We start from the raw sequence: 15,319 nt of genomic DNA on the forward strand, positions 1-15,319 counted from the left end.
AAAACTGAATTAAATTTGACAGTTGAAATCCGGATTTGGAATAGAAACCTATTAGAATATGGGAAACGGGCACAAGTTGTCTTGTTTTTATCTTTTTTTTTTAAATTCCTTTTTTTACACGCCGTTGGGTTTTTTGTTTTACACTCGAAAAACATAACCCACCCTCCTTCTGGCGCAGTCGGGTAATTAACTAATTAATAATAACACTCACTCACCCCATCGCATCGTTCCGTTCGGTTCATGATAATATTCGGCCGACGACGGCGAGAGGGCGGCGGAGGCCTCCAGCCGCCGCCGCCGCCGCCGCCGCCGCCGCCGCCGCCGCAGACAGCGACCGCCCGCCCGCACGCCCGCCACACCACCAGCACCAGCACCAGCAGCAGCAGCAGCACACATTGTTCACGCACCACCAACTGAAATTATGAACGGAGAAACCACATTTAGGTATCTGTGTATGATACCACAACAACATCACACGCATCACTTTGGCACTTTGTTTGTTCGCACACATAATCATTTATCGTTTAAATCGCTCTCAATTTACTTGCTTTTACCGCACAACACACACAACTAACTGAATTAACGAATAACAACAACAACAAGTAGCCACCTGAGTTAACTTATAACTTGTCTTGCATTTGATGCGCGTCGTCGTTCACTTTTCGCCATTTCAGCGGCAAAATGATAACACAATATACCTATTATCATTCAACTTTCACAACTTTTTATAATAATCACCAGAATCCCGCCGCCCGACTGCCCTGTCTGCCGGGTGCCGGCGCTTGACACTGACGTTTAATTTTTTTTTTTTTTTTTTTTCCATTACCCAAAAGAAACGCGTTTTATACCACACATACATCTGCCTACATAGAGAAAAAAAAAAAAAATCAAATTAATTAACCAAGTGAAAAGGAAAAACACTTTTTTTTTTTTTTTTTTTTTTCTCCCGTTTATATCAGCACGGTCTGTCACAAACCAACGCGAAGCGAGTGAAAGAGAAAGACAAGTGTGTCTCTTTCTGAAAATTTCGCGCGAGACGTGCATATCTATCTATCTCTTTCTGACAGTGAAACGTTCGCCCCACTAATGGGTTTGCGCGCGCCGTTATAAATATTCTGCGCTCAACAAAAATTGACACAGACAGTCTCGACGCGCGCTCGTCGTTACACGTTCACTTTGTGTGTTGATTTATTTCTCTACAAACTACAACAACATGTCGGGTCGCGGCAAGGGTGGCAAGGTCAAGGGAAAGGCAAAGTCCCGGTCCAACCGTGCCGGTCTCCAGTTCCCCGTCGGTCGTATCCACAGGCTTCTGCGTAAGGGCAATTACGCCGAGCGTGTCGGTGCCGGTGCGCCCGTGTACCTGGCCGCCGTCATGGAGTACCTGGCCGCTGAAGTGCTCGAGTTGGCCGGTAACGCGGCTCGTGACAACAAAAAGACCAGGATCATCCCGAGACATCTACAACTGGCGATACGCAACGACGAGGAATTGAACAAGCTCCTCTCCGGCGTCACCATCGCCCAGGGTGGTGTGCTGCCCAACATCCAGGCCGTGCTCTTGCCCAAGAAGACCGAGAAGAAGGCATAAATCGCCGCCGCGTTTTCGCATCATTTATGTATGCTGCACTCTGCTGCTGTATACATATTGATGATCGAGACACGACCGAACGAAACGTGTGTGCACGTTTCTTCAAACAAAAAGGCCCTTTTCAGGGCCGCAATATGATTCTGAGTATTTATGAAATGTTTCTTGACGATTGACACGAGTGCAAATCTCTTCTTACACTATACAATAATAAATACTATCACTACACAATATAATGAATAATTTATTGATTGTCTGAAAAAGTCGGCATGATGGTTAACAGACAAAATAAATAAATGCCTAATTATGAGAGAGAGACAAAATATACCCGTACGTAAATACATAGGTAGATTCGAGTTTGAGCATGAAAAATCCTTAAGAAAAATATTTTAGTATTTATAACGTGATGCGATTGATCTATTGATATATATATTTTTTTTTTTTTTATATATTATTAAAATTAATTTTAAAATCTTGCTTGCGCTTTGCGTTTCGTGAGAGAAAAGAAAGACAGAGAGAAAATGTAAATCTACATTACTCGTAATGCACTTGCATAATATTTTTTATGTCGTACGTACGTACCTACCTACCTACCTACCTACCTACATACATACATACATTTTTTTTTTTATTATTATTATTATAAAACTGAAACCAAACTAGAGAGTTGAGTGAGCGAGAGAAACGCTCCTCACATATCGCCATCTCACTCACTCGCTCGTCGCACCCATCAACAACACAGACCGTAATGTGTTATGAGCGAGACGGCACAGAGCGAGAGAGAAATATCATGTTAATGCGACGACACTATTGGTCGAAGTGACACCGCGTTGCGGTCGCTTTTTGAACTGACAGTAACTGAGGTAAACCCCAATCTACCGAAAAATTTACACATTCGCTCGTCACTCTCGGCACGGTCGAGTTGTTGTAAGCTGATATACATTATTATCGTCGTTATCCCATTAAACAATCATGCCGCCCAAGACAAGTGGCAAGGCCGCCAAGAAGTCAGGCAAGGCTCAGAAGAACATCTCCAAAACTGACAAGAAGAAGAAGAAGCACAAGAGGAAGGAGAGCTACGCCATCTACATCTACAAAGTGCTGAAGCAGGTCCACCCCGACACCGGTATCTCCAGCAAGGCCATGTCGATCATGAACTCGTTCGTGAACGACATCTTCGAACGCATCGCCGCCGAAGCTTCCCGTCTGGCTCACTACAACAAGCGTTCCACGATCACGTCGAGGGAGGTGCAGACATCCGTCAGGCTGCTGCTGCCCGGTGAACTCGCCAAGCACGCCGTCAGTGAAGGCACAAAGGCCGTCACCAAATACACCAGCTCCAAGTGAATTGGCAGCGCTTCGTCGTCGTCGTCGTTCGTGTTGTCGGTGTTTTACACCAAACACAACCACGACACAAAAACAAAAGGCCCTTTTCAGGGCCACAAAATGCATATCATAAATTGAAAAGTTTCTTGTCGATGGCGTGTCACGTAAATAAATGTTATGTACCTTACCTACCTACTTAACCTACTTATAAAACAGCTTATTTATTTATTGTTCGCTTATAGTAAGCATTGTGAATAATTAATAATTGTCTACGTATCAGATTGTGCTTGTCAGTGAAGAGTGAGCAAACTAGAGAAAAAAATATAATATCGTCAACTAAAAACAACAATGACTCCTATAAAATATCGAAGGTAAATTAGAATCAATCAACACAATACCTACATTATTTTAATTTTCGCAGATAACAGGAAAAAATATAAATTAATTATGAACGAACTATGAAGTTAATAAACTAAGCGAGTACTTATTAAATTAAGAAATAATACTTTTCACACACGTACTCGTATAACTGCAGACTCACTGTTTAAATAAAATATTTGTATCATTTTTGTACTTATATAATCAATCAATCAATATTTTGAATTTCCAAAAAGAAACTCTCACACAATATATCCGGCTAGAGGAAAACTCAAAACGCAAAAATATAAATAATTTGTCGTAGAATAATTAATTAGTTAGCCTAGAATAGGTATTTAAATACCTGATAATTATTGCTTTGTTGTTGATTTTGAGTGGAAAATACACATAACACTTCTTACTACATAGTTATTATCCTGGCACAGGCAAATTTATACGCCTGAAAGGAGGCTTCGTTCGTTAGTATTTATTATGTAGTAGTATTTTATAAGAAATGAAACTACTTACATCTATGTGTGTATAAACAATTTTGAATTTTTGAAACGCGAATGAAAAAAAAAAAAAAAACGTGCGAGCGAGAGAGAGAGCGCGCACGCAGTGAGAAAGAGAGGCGTATACATCGTCGGCTATAAATACGGCGTGGCGCGCGCGTACATGTTTTATTATAGGATCGTACGTCGAACGACGCGCCGCTCCGCTCTCTTGTAAAATTTGCATTTGTGAAAAGTTGTTTTACGTTTACGTACAATGGCCCGTACCAAGCAGACCGCTCGTAAGTCGACCGGTGGTAAAGCCCCGAGGAAGCAGCTGGCCACCAAGGCCGCTCGCAAGAGTGCGCCCGCCACCGGTGGCGTCAAGAAACCCCATCGCTACAGGCCCGGTACCGTGGCCCTCCGTGAGATTCGTCGTTACCAGAAGAGCACTGAGCTCTTGATCCGCAAGTTGCCGTTCCAGCGTCTCGTGCGTGAAATCGCTCAGGATTTCAAGACCGATCTGCGTTTCCAGAGCTCCGCCGTCATGGCGCTCCAGGAGGCCAGCGAGGCTTACCTGGTGGGCCTCTTCGAGGACACCAACCTGTGCGCGATTCACGCCAAGCGCGTCACCATCATGCCCAAGGACATCCAGCTGGCGCGCAGGATCAGAGGAGAGCGCGCCTAAGTGCTTCGCGCTCGACTTTGCTCTGCGCCGCCGCTGTCGTCCGAGGAGGATACGCGCGCATCAAACAAACACAAAAAAGGCCCTTTTCAGGGCCGCATATGATTCTTAATGTGTGTGTCCACCAACACAAGTTTCTGTCGATGACGAGTCCGAGTTTAACATTTTATTACACACTCCATAATGTGTACATACATACATACATACTTACTTACTCACTTTATAATATTATTTATGCCGATCAATAAATTATTTAACACTATAATAATTATCTAGTAAATGAGCACGCACGCAACAATCAACGCAAATTGAATATGAATGAAAGAGAAACAAAATGATAATAGTAGGCCTATATTGTGAGCTGTTCGATAGTATTTTTTTTTTTTTTTTTCTATAATTACAAAATTTCAGTTTTATGTTACTTACATTTGCCTGCATGAACTGGCTCCCGGATCATTACCTACACAAATAATTATTTAATTGATATTGATGATTTTATTTATTTTTTTTTAAGAAAAATATAACACGTAGAGCGAGCGAGCGAGAGAGAGAGAGAGAATGTGTTGAATATTTCCATCTCTGTCGTGCGAGTGAGTGGTGACGCATTATTTTATGCGAGAGCGAGACGGAACCCCTTTTTCTTTGCCATTAATTTGTTTTTAATTCAATGGAATTTATTAATTATTACTTAATATAATAATAACATAATATAAAAATAACATACGTACTTATTTTAATGTAAAATCATCAACGATACTCCGTCTCTGTCGCACTAGCGCTCGCACACGCGAGAGTGAGAGAAGACATGGCCCCCCCGCTGCCGCCCGCCCCTCGTTCGCTTTACGAATGATATAAAAGTCAGGCTCTGCCTAGTTTCGGGCACAGTCTCGTTCGAGTAATCGTCTCTCGCACACACTATCGGTGTGCGCACGTGTAAATCGAAACCACTAAACCAAATCAAGCAAGATGACCGGTCGCGGTAAGGGAGGAAAGGGTCTGGGAAAAGGAGGCGCCAAGCGCCACAGGAAGGTGCTCCGTGACAACATCCAGGGTATCACCAAGCCCGCCATCCGTCGTCTCGCTCGCAGAGGTGGCGTGAAACGTATCTCCGGTCTGATCTACGAGGAGACGCGTGGTGTGCTGAAGGTGTTCCTCGAGAACGTGATCCGTGACGCCGTCACTTACACGGAGCACGCCAAGAGGAAGACCGTCACCGCCATGGACGTCGTCTACGCTCTGAAGCGTCAAGGTCGCACCCTGTACGGTTTCGGTGGTTAAACCAACCGCTGCTGCTGAATCGTCGTCGTGTGGCGCATCATCATCGCCGCGCTGCTTGTTGTTGGCGCAACTACGACGCTACGAGGATGATCGCAAAACGATCACAAATACACAAAAGGCCCTTTTCAGGGCCGCACAAATTTCGTTAATTATAATGACTGTTTCTATCGAAGACTTTACACAATAATTACCTACCTATATTATATTATAATATATTAATAATAGATAATAATTCCTGTTATTGCTCTCACATGGCATGGCACACCTCGCACGCACACACACACACATAAATTTATCCTATCCTAGGTGCCGCCAGCACATAAATACATATTAATATAATGTACCTACCTGCCTGTACTATGCAAATAAGAAGAGTTTGAGAAAATAAATGTATGTAGGTACTTCTTTCATCCATCATCATTACACAATAATTATGTTACGGGGGGCACGGGAATGGAATGGTATTGGAACGTTTCGTTTCGGGGCTATGGAATAATATCGTGGAAAGTATAAAAATGGGGTTTTGTAAAAAAATATATTAAATAAGTCAAACAAATTTTATTTGTAATAACAATTACTATAAATAAGTGCGTCAATGTCATAAAACGTCTTTAGAGTAGGTACATAATAATTATACATTATACCAATGTTTCATTTCATATTATCACTCATATAGATTAAATAATACAACAGCAAAATTTATGTGAAAATAATAAATACATTATTATAATAAAATATTACTGTCGCACCTGTGAAGCCTCGTCGTTGGTGGATTCGATTCGTTCGCCATCAATCTGCGGCGGCAGCGCGGCGAGAATCTTCATCACCGCGTATGTACCACACTCCTCCCTGCGGAATAAAAAATAAATAATGTTATTATGTGTAGGTACCATATATAACGTATTTTTTTTTTTTTTTTGTTACTAGTACGCATAAGGTGCCCAGTAAAATTATTTTGTTTATTTACATGGACGTGCAAGAATCTTCACTAGCCCGCGTCCCACTGTCTGTGAAAGGTACGACGGCTGTAGATGGCGGGCGGCGCTTTCGTCAAAATAATTATCGTGACTCGATGTGAAAAATTAATTTTTTTTATTATGTTCATATTATAATGGCACAATCGATACATTTACAATTATTTTAATAGCATAACATAGGTAGTTCGTACGACTACGAGATCGCCTGCCCTAACAAACGACACAGGAGAGGCCGCCGTTCATGTTTTACGACCCCCGAGTCTATTGCGATAAATACGGTCCGAAGCGATACCAATATTGACGATTCATCGATGCGTATGGTCGTTGGGATGTTCGCTTTCAATTTGTCCATGAAAAAATATCGATCATAACCGTATAAATGGAGAAAAACAACATTTAAACACGACCCTCGGTCGGTCCGGTTGGCAATGTTGAAAATAAACGCGTGCAGCGTTCGAATCGTGATTCATACAGTGACATATACATCACAGACGCACGGGGGCACTATAGGAGATGTCGGTGACGCGTTAAATTCTCTAATATGTTGAATAATTTTTCGCGAAACTAATTTTTTTCAGATGCATGCTAGTGAAAAGTTTCAAGTGTTCGTACGAGAAAACATCTAGCTACAGAGAGGCTCTCCTTACGGTATTGCCATGACGCGTCGTTTCGCACCGTAAGTTTTGTCCCGCTCTAACACACCGCTCTATCCATCCTCTTTTCTCTCGTTCCGCGCGCGCGCAGTCGCAGTACGTACGTTCGTTGTTTCGCTCGCTCGTCGCGTTCCAGCAGCAGCATCGTCTGAAATTAATTGTTTTGATTCGTTCACGTAAACAGTCAAAATAACAAAAAGAAAAATGGCAGACACAGCAGTGGCATCCGAGGCACCGGCTCCGGCGACGCCCGCGAAGAAACCCAAGGCGACGGCGACCGGAGGAGCTAAGAAGCCGAAAGCGAAGCCCACCCACCCGAAGACGTCCGAGATGGTGAACAACGCCATCAAAGAGTTGAAGGAGCGCAGCGGTTCCTCGCTGCAGGCCATCAAGAAGTACATCGCGGCTCAGTACAAAGTGGACGCTGAAAAATTGGCACCTTTCATCAGGAAGTACCTGAAGAGCGCCGTCGAGTCCGGCGCTTTGATCCAGACCAAGGGCAAGGGCGCTTCCGGTTCGTTCAAATTGGAATCCAAATCTGCGGCATCCAAGAAGCCGGCGGCGAGCAAGCCCGCCAAGGGCGCCGCCGCAGCGTCGGCCAAGTCCAAGAAGGTGACGGCCGCGTCGGCCGCCGGCAAGGCGAAGAAGGGCGCCGCCTCGAGCGCCGCATCGTCGCCCTCGAAGGCGAAGCCCTCCGCCGCCACCAAGGACAAGAAGGCGGCCGCCGCGAAGAAGAAGCCCGCCGCCAAGAAACCCGCCGCCGCCGCCAAGGGTAAGGCCGCCGCTGCGCCGAAGGCCAAGAAGACCGCCAAACCGCCAACCAAGAAACCCAAGGCGCCCAAACCGAAGAAGGCCGCCGCAACACCGAAATCCAAGCCCGCGGCCAAGAAGGCGTCCGCCGGCAAGAAGTAAGCCGCCGCCGCCGCCGCGCGCGTCAGCCAGCAGCAGCAACTTGTTGTGTCGCCCATACGCCCGCCAGTGTTGTCGTGGGTAATGGTGGTGTTGGTGGTGGTACTACTGACACACCCCATCATCATCATCATAACAACGGCCGAGGCTGAGGCTGCGGTTGCAGCGAGGAGCGTCGAAAGTTTTAAAAAGCCCTTTTCAGGGCTAACAAATAATTCAAACATGTACTTACATGTGTTTCTTGCGATAGACGAGTCACATTTTAAATACAGAGGCAGACAGACAGGCAGGCAGGCAGGCAGGCAGGCCGAGTCCTGCTCTCCGCTGCTTGCTGTCCTGAAAAACAAACACATTAATTACTAAATAATTAATATAGGTATACATAATATAGGCACCCCCTATCTACCCACACACACCACACTACATGCATCTTTTATGCATCAACAACTATTTCAATATTATTTATTTGATCACCAACAAGGTAACGTTCACAAGAGAGTAACACACAAAAATTATTATTATGAGTTATCGATTCAATCTAAAACAATAATTAAAAAATAACTAATAAAAATATAATAAAAACAAGGCAACTTAGTTAAGAGTTCACAAATTCAGTCGGAGGCATCAAATACATTTATCACCAACATAATAATTAATTAGTCATTGGTGCCTCCGAATGCATTAATTTGTTTATGATAAATTCAATCCCAATCCAAATCTGTCCGTCAACTGTCGAACATCAATAATATGTTTTTGTTTAAAAATAACTGTTCGGTTTATTATTTTTATAAGACTTTAATTAATAGTAATGTGTAAAATTTTTTTATCTAAAACTGAATTAAATTTGACAGTTGAAATCCGGATTTGGAATAGAAACCTATTAGAATATGGGAAACGGGCACAAGTTGTCTTGTTTTTATCTTTTTTTTTTAAATTCCTTTTTTTACACGCCGTTGGGTTTTTTGTTTTACACTCGAAAAACATAACCCACCCTCCTTCTGGCGCAGTCGGGTAATTAACTAATTAATAATAACACTCACTCACCCCATCGCATCGTTCCGTTCGGTTCATGATAATATTCGGCCGACGACGGCGAGAGGGCGGCGGAGGCCTCCAGCCGCCGCCGCCGCCGCCGCCGCCGCCGCCGCCGCCGCAGACAGCGACCGCCCGCCCGCACGCCCGCCACACCACCAGCACCAGCACCAGCAGCAGCAGCAGCACACATTGTTCACGCACCACCAACTGAAATTATGAACGGAGAAACCACATTTAGGTATCTGTGTATGATACCACAACAACATCACACGCATCACTTTGGCACTTTGTTTGTTCGCACACATAATCATTTATCGTTTAAATCGCTCTCAATTTACTTGCTTTTACCGCACAACACACACAACTAACTGAATTAACGAATAACAACAACAACAAGTAGCCACCTGAGTTAACTTATAACTTGTCTTGCATTTGATGCGCGTCGTCGTTCACTTTTCGCCATTTCAGCGGCAAAATGATAACACAATATACCTATTATCATTCAACTTTCACAACTTTTTATAATAATCACCAGAATCCCGCCGCCCGACTGCCCTGTCTGCCGGGTGCCGGCGCTTGACACTGACGTTTAATTTTTTTTTTTTTTTTTTTTCCATTACCCAAAAGAAACGCGTTTTATACCACACATACATCTGCCTACATAGAGAAAAAAAAAAAAAATCAAATTAATTAACCAAGTGAAAAGGAAAAACACTTTTTTTTTTTTTTTTTTTTTTCTCCCGTTTATATCAGCACGGTCTGTCACAAACCAACGCGAAGCGAGTGAAAGAGAAAGACAAGTGTGTCTCTTTCTGAAAATTTCGCGCGAGACGTGCATATCTATCTATCTCTTTCTGACAGTGAAACGTTCGCCCCACTAATGGGTTTGCGCGCGCCGTTATAAATATTCTGCGCTCAACAAAAATTGACACAGACAGTCTCGACGCGCGCTCGTCGTTACACGTTCACTTTGTGTGTTGATTTATTTCTCTACAAACTACAACAACATGTCGGGTCGCGGCAAGGGTGGCAAGGTCAAGGGAAAGGCAAAGTCCCGGTCCAACCGTGCCGGTCTCCAGTTCCCCGTCGGTCGTATCCACAGGCTTCTGCGTAAGGGCAATTACGCCGAGCGTGTCGGTGCCGGTGCGCCCGTGTACCTGGCCGCCGTCATGGAGTACCTGGCCGCTGAAGTGCTCGAGTTGGCCGGTAACGCGGCTCGTGACAACAAAAAGACCAGGATCATCCCGAGACATCTACAACTGGCGATACGCAACGACGAGGAATTGAACAAGCTCCTCTCCGGCGTCACCATCGCCCAGGGTGGTGTGCTGCCCAACATCCAGGCCGTGCTCTTGCCCAAGAAGACCGAGAAGAAGGCATAAATCGCCGCCGCGTTTTCGCATCATTTATGTATGCTGCACTCTGCTGCTGTATACATATTGATGATCGAGACACGACCGAACGAAACGTGTGTGCACGTTTCTTCAAACAAAAAGGCCCTTTTCAGGGCCGCAATATGATTCTGAGTATTTATGAAATGTTTCTTGACGATTGACACGAGTGCAAATCTCTTCTTACACTATACAATAATAAATACTATCACTACACAATATAATGAATAATTTATTGATTGTCTGAAAAAGTCGGCATGATGGTTAACAGACAAAATAAATAAATGCCTAATTATGAGAGAGAGACAAAATATACCCGTACGTAAATACATAGGTAGATTCGAGTTTGAGCATGAAAAATCCTTAAGAAAAATATTTTAGTATTTATAACGTGATGCGATTGATCTATTGATATATATATTTTTTTTTTTTTTATATATTATTAAAATTAATTTTAAAATCTTGCTTGCGCTTTGCGTTTCGTGAGAGAAAAGAAAGACAGAGAGAAAATGTAAATCTACATTACTCGTAATGCACTTGCATAATATTTTTTATGTCGTACGTACGTACCTACCTACCTACCTACCTACCTACATACATACATACATTTTTTTTTTTATTATTATTATTATAAAACTGAAACCAAACTAGAGAGTTGAGTGAGCGAGAGAAACGCTCCTCACATATCGCCATCTCACTCACTCGCTCGTCGCACCCATCAACAACACAGACCGTAATGTGTTATGAGCGAGACGGCACAGAGCGAGAGAGAAATATCATGTTAATGCGACGACACTATTGGTCGAAGTGACACCGCGTTGCGGTCGCTTTTTGAACTGACAGTAACTGAGGTAAACCCCAATCTACCGAAAAATTTACACATTCGCTCGTCACTCTCGGCACGGTCGAGTTGTTGTAAGCTGATATACATTATTATCGTCGTTATCCCATTAAACAATCATGCCGCCCAAGACAAGTGGCAAGGCCGCCAAGAAGTCAGGCAAGGCTCAGAAGAACATCTCCAAAACTGACAAGAAGAAGAAGAAGCACAAGAGGAAGGAGAGCTACGCCATCTACATCTACAAAGTGCTGAAGCAGGTCCACCCCGACACCGGTATCTCCAGCAAGGCCATGTCGATCATGAACTCGTTCGTGAACGACATCTTCGAACGCATCGCCGCCGAAGCTTCCCGTCTGGCTCACTACAACAAGCGTTCCACGATCACGTCGAGGGAGGTGCAGACATCCGTCAGGCTGCTGCTGCCCGGTGAACTCGCCAAGCACGCCGTCAGTGAAGGCACAAAGGCCGTCACCAAATACACCAGCTCCAAGTGAATTGGCAGCGCTTCGTCGTCGTCGTCGTTCGTGTTGTCGGTGTTTTACACCAAACACAACCACGACACAAAAACAAAAGGCCCTTTTCAGGGCCACAAAATGCATATCATAAATTGAAAAGTTTCTTGTCGATGGCGTGTCACGTAAATAAATGTTATGTACCTTACCTACCTACTTAACCTACTTATAAAACAGCTTATTTATTTATTGTTCGCTTATAGTAAGCATTGTGAATAATTAATAATTGTCTACGTATCAGATTGTGCTTGTCAGTGAAGAGTGAGCAAACTAGAGAAAAAAATATAATATCGTCAACTAAAAACAACAATGACTCCTATAAAATATCGAAGGTAAATTAGAATCAATCAACACAATACCTACATTATTTTAATTTTCGCAGATAACAGGAAAAAATATAAATTAATTATGAACGAACTATGAAGTTAATAAACTAAGCGAGTACTTATTAAATTAAGAAATAATACTTTTCACACACGTACTCGTATAACTGCAGACTCACTGTTTAAATAAAATATTTGTATCATTTTTGTACTTATATAATCAATCAATCAATATTTTGAATTTCCAAAAAGAAACTCTCACACAATATATCCGGCTAGAGGAAAACTCAAAACGCAAAAATATAAATAATTTGTCGTAGAATAATTAATTAGTTAGCCTAGAATAGGTATTTAAATACCTGATAATTATTGCTTTGTTGTTGATTTTGAGTGGAAAATACACATAACACTTCTTACTACATAGTTATTATCCTGGCACAGGCAAATTTATACGCCTGAAAGGAGGCTTCGTTCGTTAGTATTTATTATGTAGTAGTATTTTATAAGAAATGAAACTACTTACATCTATGTGTGTATAAACAATTTTGAATTTTTGAAACGCGAATGAAAAAAAAAAAAAAAACGTGCGAGCGAGAGAGAGAGCGCGCACGCAGTGAGAAAGAGAGGCGTATACATCGTCGGCTATAAATACGGCGTGGCGCGCGCGTACATGTTTTATTATAGGATCGTACGTCGAACGACGCGCCGCTCCGCTCTCTTGTAAAATTTGCATTTGTGAAAAGTTGTTTTACGTTTACGTACAATGGCCCGTACCAAGCAGACCGCTCGTAAGTCGACCGGTGGTAAAGCCCCGAGGAAGCAGCTGGCCACCAAGGCCGCTCGCAAGAGTGCGCCCGCCACCGGTGGCGTCAAGAAACCCCATCGCTACAGGCCCGGTACCGTGGCCCTCCGTGAGATTCGTCGTTACCAGAAGAGCACTGAGCTCTTGATCCGCAAGTTGCCGTTCCAGCGTCTCGTGCGTGAAATCGCTCAGGATTTCAAGACCGATCTGCGTTTCCAGAGCTCCGCCGTCATGGCGCTCCAGGAGGCCAGCGAGGCTTACCTGGTGGGCCTCTTCGAGGACACCAACCTGTGCGCGATTCACGCCAAGCGCGTCACCATCATGCCCAAGGACATCCAGCTGGCGCGCAGGATCAGAGGAGAGCGCGCCTAAGTGCTTCGCGCTCGACTTTGCTCTGCGCCGCCGCTGTCGTCCGAGGAGGATACGCGCGCATCAAACAAACACAAAAAAGGCCCTTTTCAGGGCCGCATATGATTCTTAATGTGTGTGTCCACCAACACAAGTTTCTGTCGATGACGAGTCCGAGTTTAACATTTTATTACACACTCCATAATGTGTACATACATACATACATACTTACTTACTCACTTTATAATATTATTTATGCCGATCAATAAATTATTTAACACTATAATAATTATCTAGTAAATGAGCACGCACGCAACAATCAACGCAAATTGAATATGAATGAAAGAGAAACAAAATGATAATAGTAGGCCTATATTGTGAGCTGTTCGATAGTATTTTTTTTTTTTTTTTTCTATAATTACAAAATTTCAGTTTTATGTTACTTACATTTGCCTGCATGAACTGGCTCCCGGATCATTACCTACACAAATAATTATTTAATTGATATTGATGATTTTTTTTTTTTTATTTTAAGAAAAATATAACACGTAGAGCGAGCGAGCGAGAGAGAGAGAGAGAATGTGTTGAATATTTCCATCTCTGTCGTGCGAGTGAGTGGTGACGCATTATTTTATGCGAGAGCGAGACGGAACCCCTTTTTCTTTGCCATTAATTTGTTTTTAATTCAATGGAATTTATTAATTATTACTTAATATAATAATAACATAATATAAAAATAACATACGTACTTATTTTAATGTAAAATCATCAACGATACTCCGTCTCTGTCGCACTAGCGCTCGCACACGCGAGAGTGAGAGAAGACATGGCCCCCCCGCTGCCGCCCGCCCCTCGTTCGCTTTACGAATGATATAAAAGTCAGGCTCTGCCTAGTTTCGGGCACAGTCTCGTTCGAGTAATCGTCTCTCGCACACACTATCGGTGTGCGCACGTGTAAATCGAAACCACTAAACCAAATCAAGCAAGATGACCGGTCGCGGTAAGGGAGGAAAGGGTCTGGGAAAAGGAGGCGCCAAGCGCCACAGGAAGGTGCTCCGTGACAACATCCAGGGTATCACCAAGCCCGCCATCCGTCGTCTCGCTCGCAGAGGTGGCGTGAAACGTATCTCCGGTCTGATCTACGAGGAGACGCGTGGTGTGCTGAAGGTGTTCCTCGAGAACGTGATCCGTGACGCCGTCACTTACACGGAGCACGCCAAGAGGAAGACCGTCACCGCCATGGACGTCGTCTACGCTCTGAAGCGTCAAGGTCGCACCCTGTACGGTTTCGGTGGTTAAACCAACCGCTGCTGCTGAATCGTCGTCGTGTGGCGCATCATCATCGCCGCGCTGCTTGTTGTTGGCGCAACTACGACGCTACGAGGATGATCGCAAAACGATCACAAATACACAAAAGGCCCTTTTCAGGGCCGCACAAATTTCGTTAATTATAATGACTGTTTCTATCGAAGACTTTACACAATAATTACCTACCTATATTATATTATAATATATTAATAATAGATAATAATTCCTGTTATTGCTCTCACATGGCATGGCACACCTCGCACGCACACACACACACATAAATTTATCCTATCCTAGGTGCCGCCAGCACATAAATACATATTAATATAATGTACCTACCTGCCTGTACTATGCAAATAAGAAGAGTTTGAGAAAATAAATGTATGTAGGAGTGTGGTACATACGCGGTGATGAAGATTCTCGCCGCGCTGCCGCCGCAGATTGATGGCGAACGAATCGAATCCACCAACGACGAGGCTTCACAGGTGCGACAGTAAT

General features: G+C 43.6%; 7 protein-coding genes and 1 long non-coding RNA gene across 8 annotated transcripts; 7 read left to right on the top strand and 1 right to left on the bottom strand.

Annotated features, from left to right (window-relative positions):
* The first annotated feature begins 611 nt into the window (after window positions 1-611).
* Window positions 612-1,998, top strand: LOC135087497 (histone H2A). The gene has a single exon (XM_063982219.1). The coding sequence runs from the start codon at window positions 1,214-1,216 to the stop codon at window positions 1,586-1,588; it is 375 nt and encodes a 124-aa protein (XP_063838289.1). The 5' UTR covers window positions 612-1,213; the 3' UTR covers window positions 1,589-1,998.
* Window positions 1,999-2,248: 250 nt separating this feature from the next.
* On the top strand, window positions 2,249-3,372 carry LOC135087495 (histone H2B). Its single transcript, XM_063982217.1, has one exon. It carries the CDS (start codon window positions 2,558-2,560, stop codon window positions 2,930-2,932), a length of 375 nt encoding a protein of 124 aa, XP_063838287.1. The 5' UTR covers window positions 2,249-2,557; the 3' UTR covers window positions 2,933-3,372.
* A 492-nt stretch (window positions 3,373-3,864) lies between these two features.
* LOC135087493 (histone H3) lies at window positions 3,865-4,662 on the top strand. The gene has a single exon (XM_063982214.1). The coding sequence runs from the start codon at window positions 4,037-4,039 to the stop codon at window positions 4,445-4,447; it is 411 nt and encodes a 136-aa protein (XP_063838284.1). The 5' UTR covers window positions 3,865-4,036; the 3' UTR covers window positions 4,448-4,662.
* Window positions 4,663-5,275: 613 nt separating this feature from the next.
* On the top strand, window positions 5,276-14,992 carry LOC135087498 (uncharacterized). Its single transcript, XM_063982220.1, has 3 exons — window positions 5,276-5,708; window positions 13,107-13,477; window positions 14,501-14,992. The coding sequence occupies exons 1-3, from the start codon at window positions 5,411-5,413 to the stop codon at window positions 14,810-14,812; spliced, it is 981 nt and encodes a 326-aa protein (XP_063838290.1). The 5' UTR covers window positions 5,276-5,410; the 3' UTR covers window positions 14,813-14,992.
* On the bottom strand, window positions 6,899-9,408 carry LOC135087499 (uncharacterized). The gene is made up of 3 exons (XR_010260853.1): window positions 9,306-9,408; window positions 8,494-8,597; window positions 6,899-7,500 (listed from the first exon to the last, which is right to left on the bottom strand). It is a non-coding gene; the product is annotated as an uncharacterized LOC135087499 (long non-coding RNA).
* LOC135087492 (histone H1B-like) lies at window positions 7,495-8,469 on the top strand. The gene has a single exon (XM_063982213.1). The coding sequence runs from the start codon at window positions 7,557-7,559 to the stop codon at window positions 8,262-8,264; it is 708 nt and encodes a 235-aa protein (XP_063838283.1). The 5' UTR covers window positions 7,495-7,556; the 3' UTR covers window positions 8,265-8,469.
* Window positions 9,702-11,088, top strand: LOC135087496 (histone H2A). Its single transcript, XM_063982218.1, has one exon. The coding sequence runs from the start codon at window positions 10,304-10,306 to the stop codon at window positions 10,676-10,678; it is 375 nt and encodes a 124-aa protein (XP_063838288.1). The 5' UTR covers window positions 9,702-10,303; the 3' UTR covers window positions 10,679-11,088.
* On the top strand, window positions 11,339-12,462 carry LOC135087494 (histone H2B). Its single transcript, XM_063982216.1, has one exon. It carries the CDS (start codon window positions 11,648-11,650, stop codon window positions 12,020-12,022), a length of 375 nt encoding a protein of 124 aa, XP_063838286.1. The 5' UTR covers window positions 11,339-11,647; the 3' UTR covers window positions 12,023-12,462.
* Window positions 14,993-15,319: the final 327 nt, after the last annotated feature.

This window comes from Ostrinia nubilalis, unplaced genomic scaffold (assembly GCF_963855985.1).
Source record: "Ostrinia nubilalis unplaced genomic scaffold, ilOstNubi1.1 SCAFFOLD_42, whole genome shotgun sequence".
Classification (NCBI taxonomy): domain Eukaryota; kingdom Metazoa; phylum Arthropoda; class Insecta; order Lepidoptera; family Crambidae; genus Ostrinia; species Ostrinia nubilalis.

Coding starts and splice junctions, on each gene's coding strand:
- LOC135087497 (XM_063982219.1), top strand. CDS start 1,214: ATGTCGGGTCGCGGCAAGGGTGGCAAGGTCAAGGGAAAGGCAAAGTCC.
- LOC135087495 (XM_063982217.1), top strand. CDS start 2,558: ATGCCGCCCAAGACAAGTGGCAAGGCCGCCAAGAAGTCAGGCAAGGCT.
- LOC135087493 (XM_063982214.1), top strand. CDS start 4,037: ATGGCCCGTACCAAGCAGACCGCTCGTAAGTCGACCGGTGGTAAAGCC.
- LOC135087498 (XM_063982220.1), top strand. CDS start 5,411: ATGACCGGTCGCGGTAAGGGAGGAAAGGGTCTGGGAAAAGGAGGCGCC. Junction 5,709..13,106: donor TCAAGGTCGCACCCTGTACG/GTTTCGGTGGTT, acceptor ATTTGTGAAAAG/TTGTTTTACGTTTACGTACA. Junction 13,478..14,500: donor GCGCGATTCACGCCAAGCGC/GTCACCATCATG, acceptor AAATCAAGCAAG/ATGACCGGTCGCGGTAAGGG.
- LOC135087492 (XM_063982213.1), top strand. CDS start 7,557: ATGGCAGACACAGCAGTGGCATCCGAGGCACCGGCTCCGGCGACGCCC.
- LOC135087496 (XM_063982218.1), top strand. CDS start 10,304: ATGTCGGGTCGCGGCAAGGGTGGCAAGGTCAAGGGAAAGGCAAAGTCC.
- LOC135087494 (XM_063982216.1), top strand. CDS start 11,648: ATGCCGCCCAAGACAAGTGGCAAGGCCGCCAAGAAGTCAGGCAAGGCT.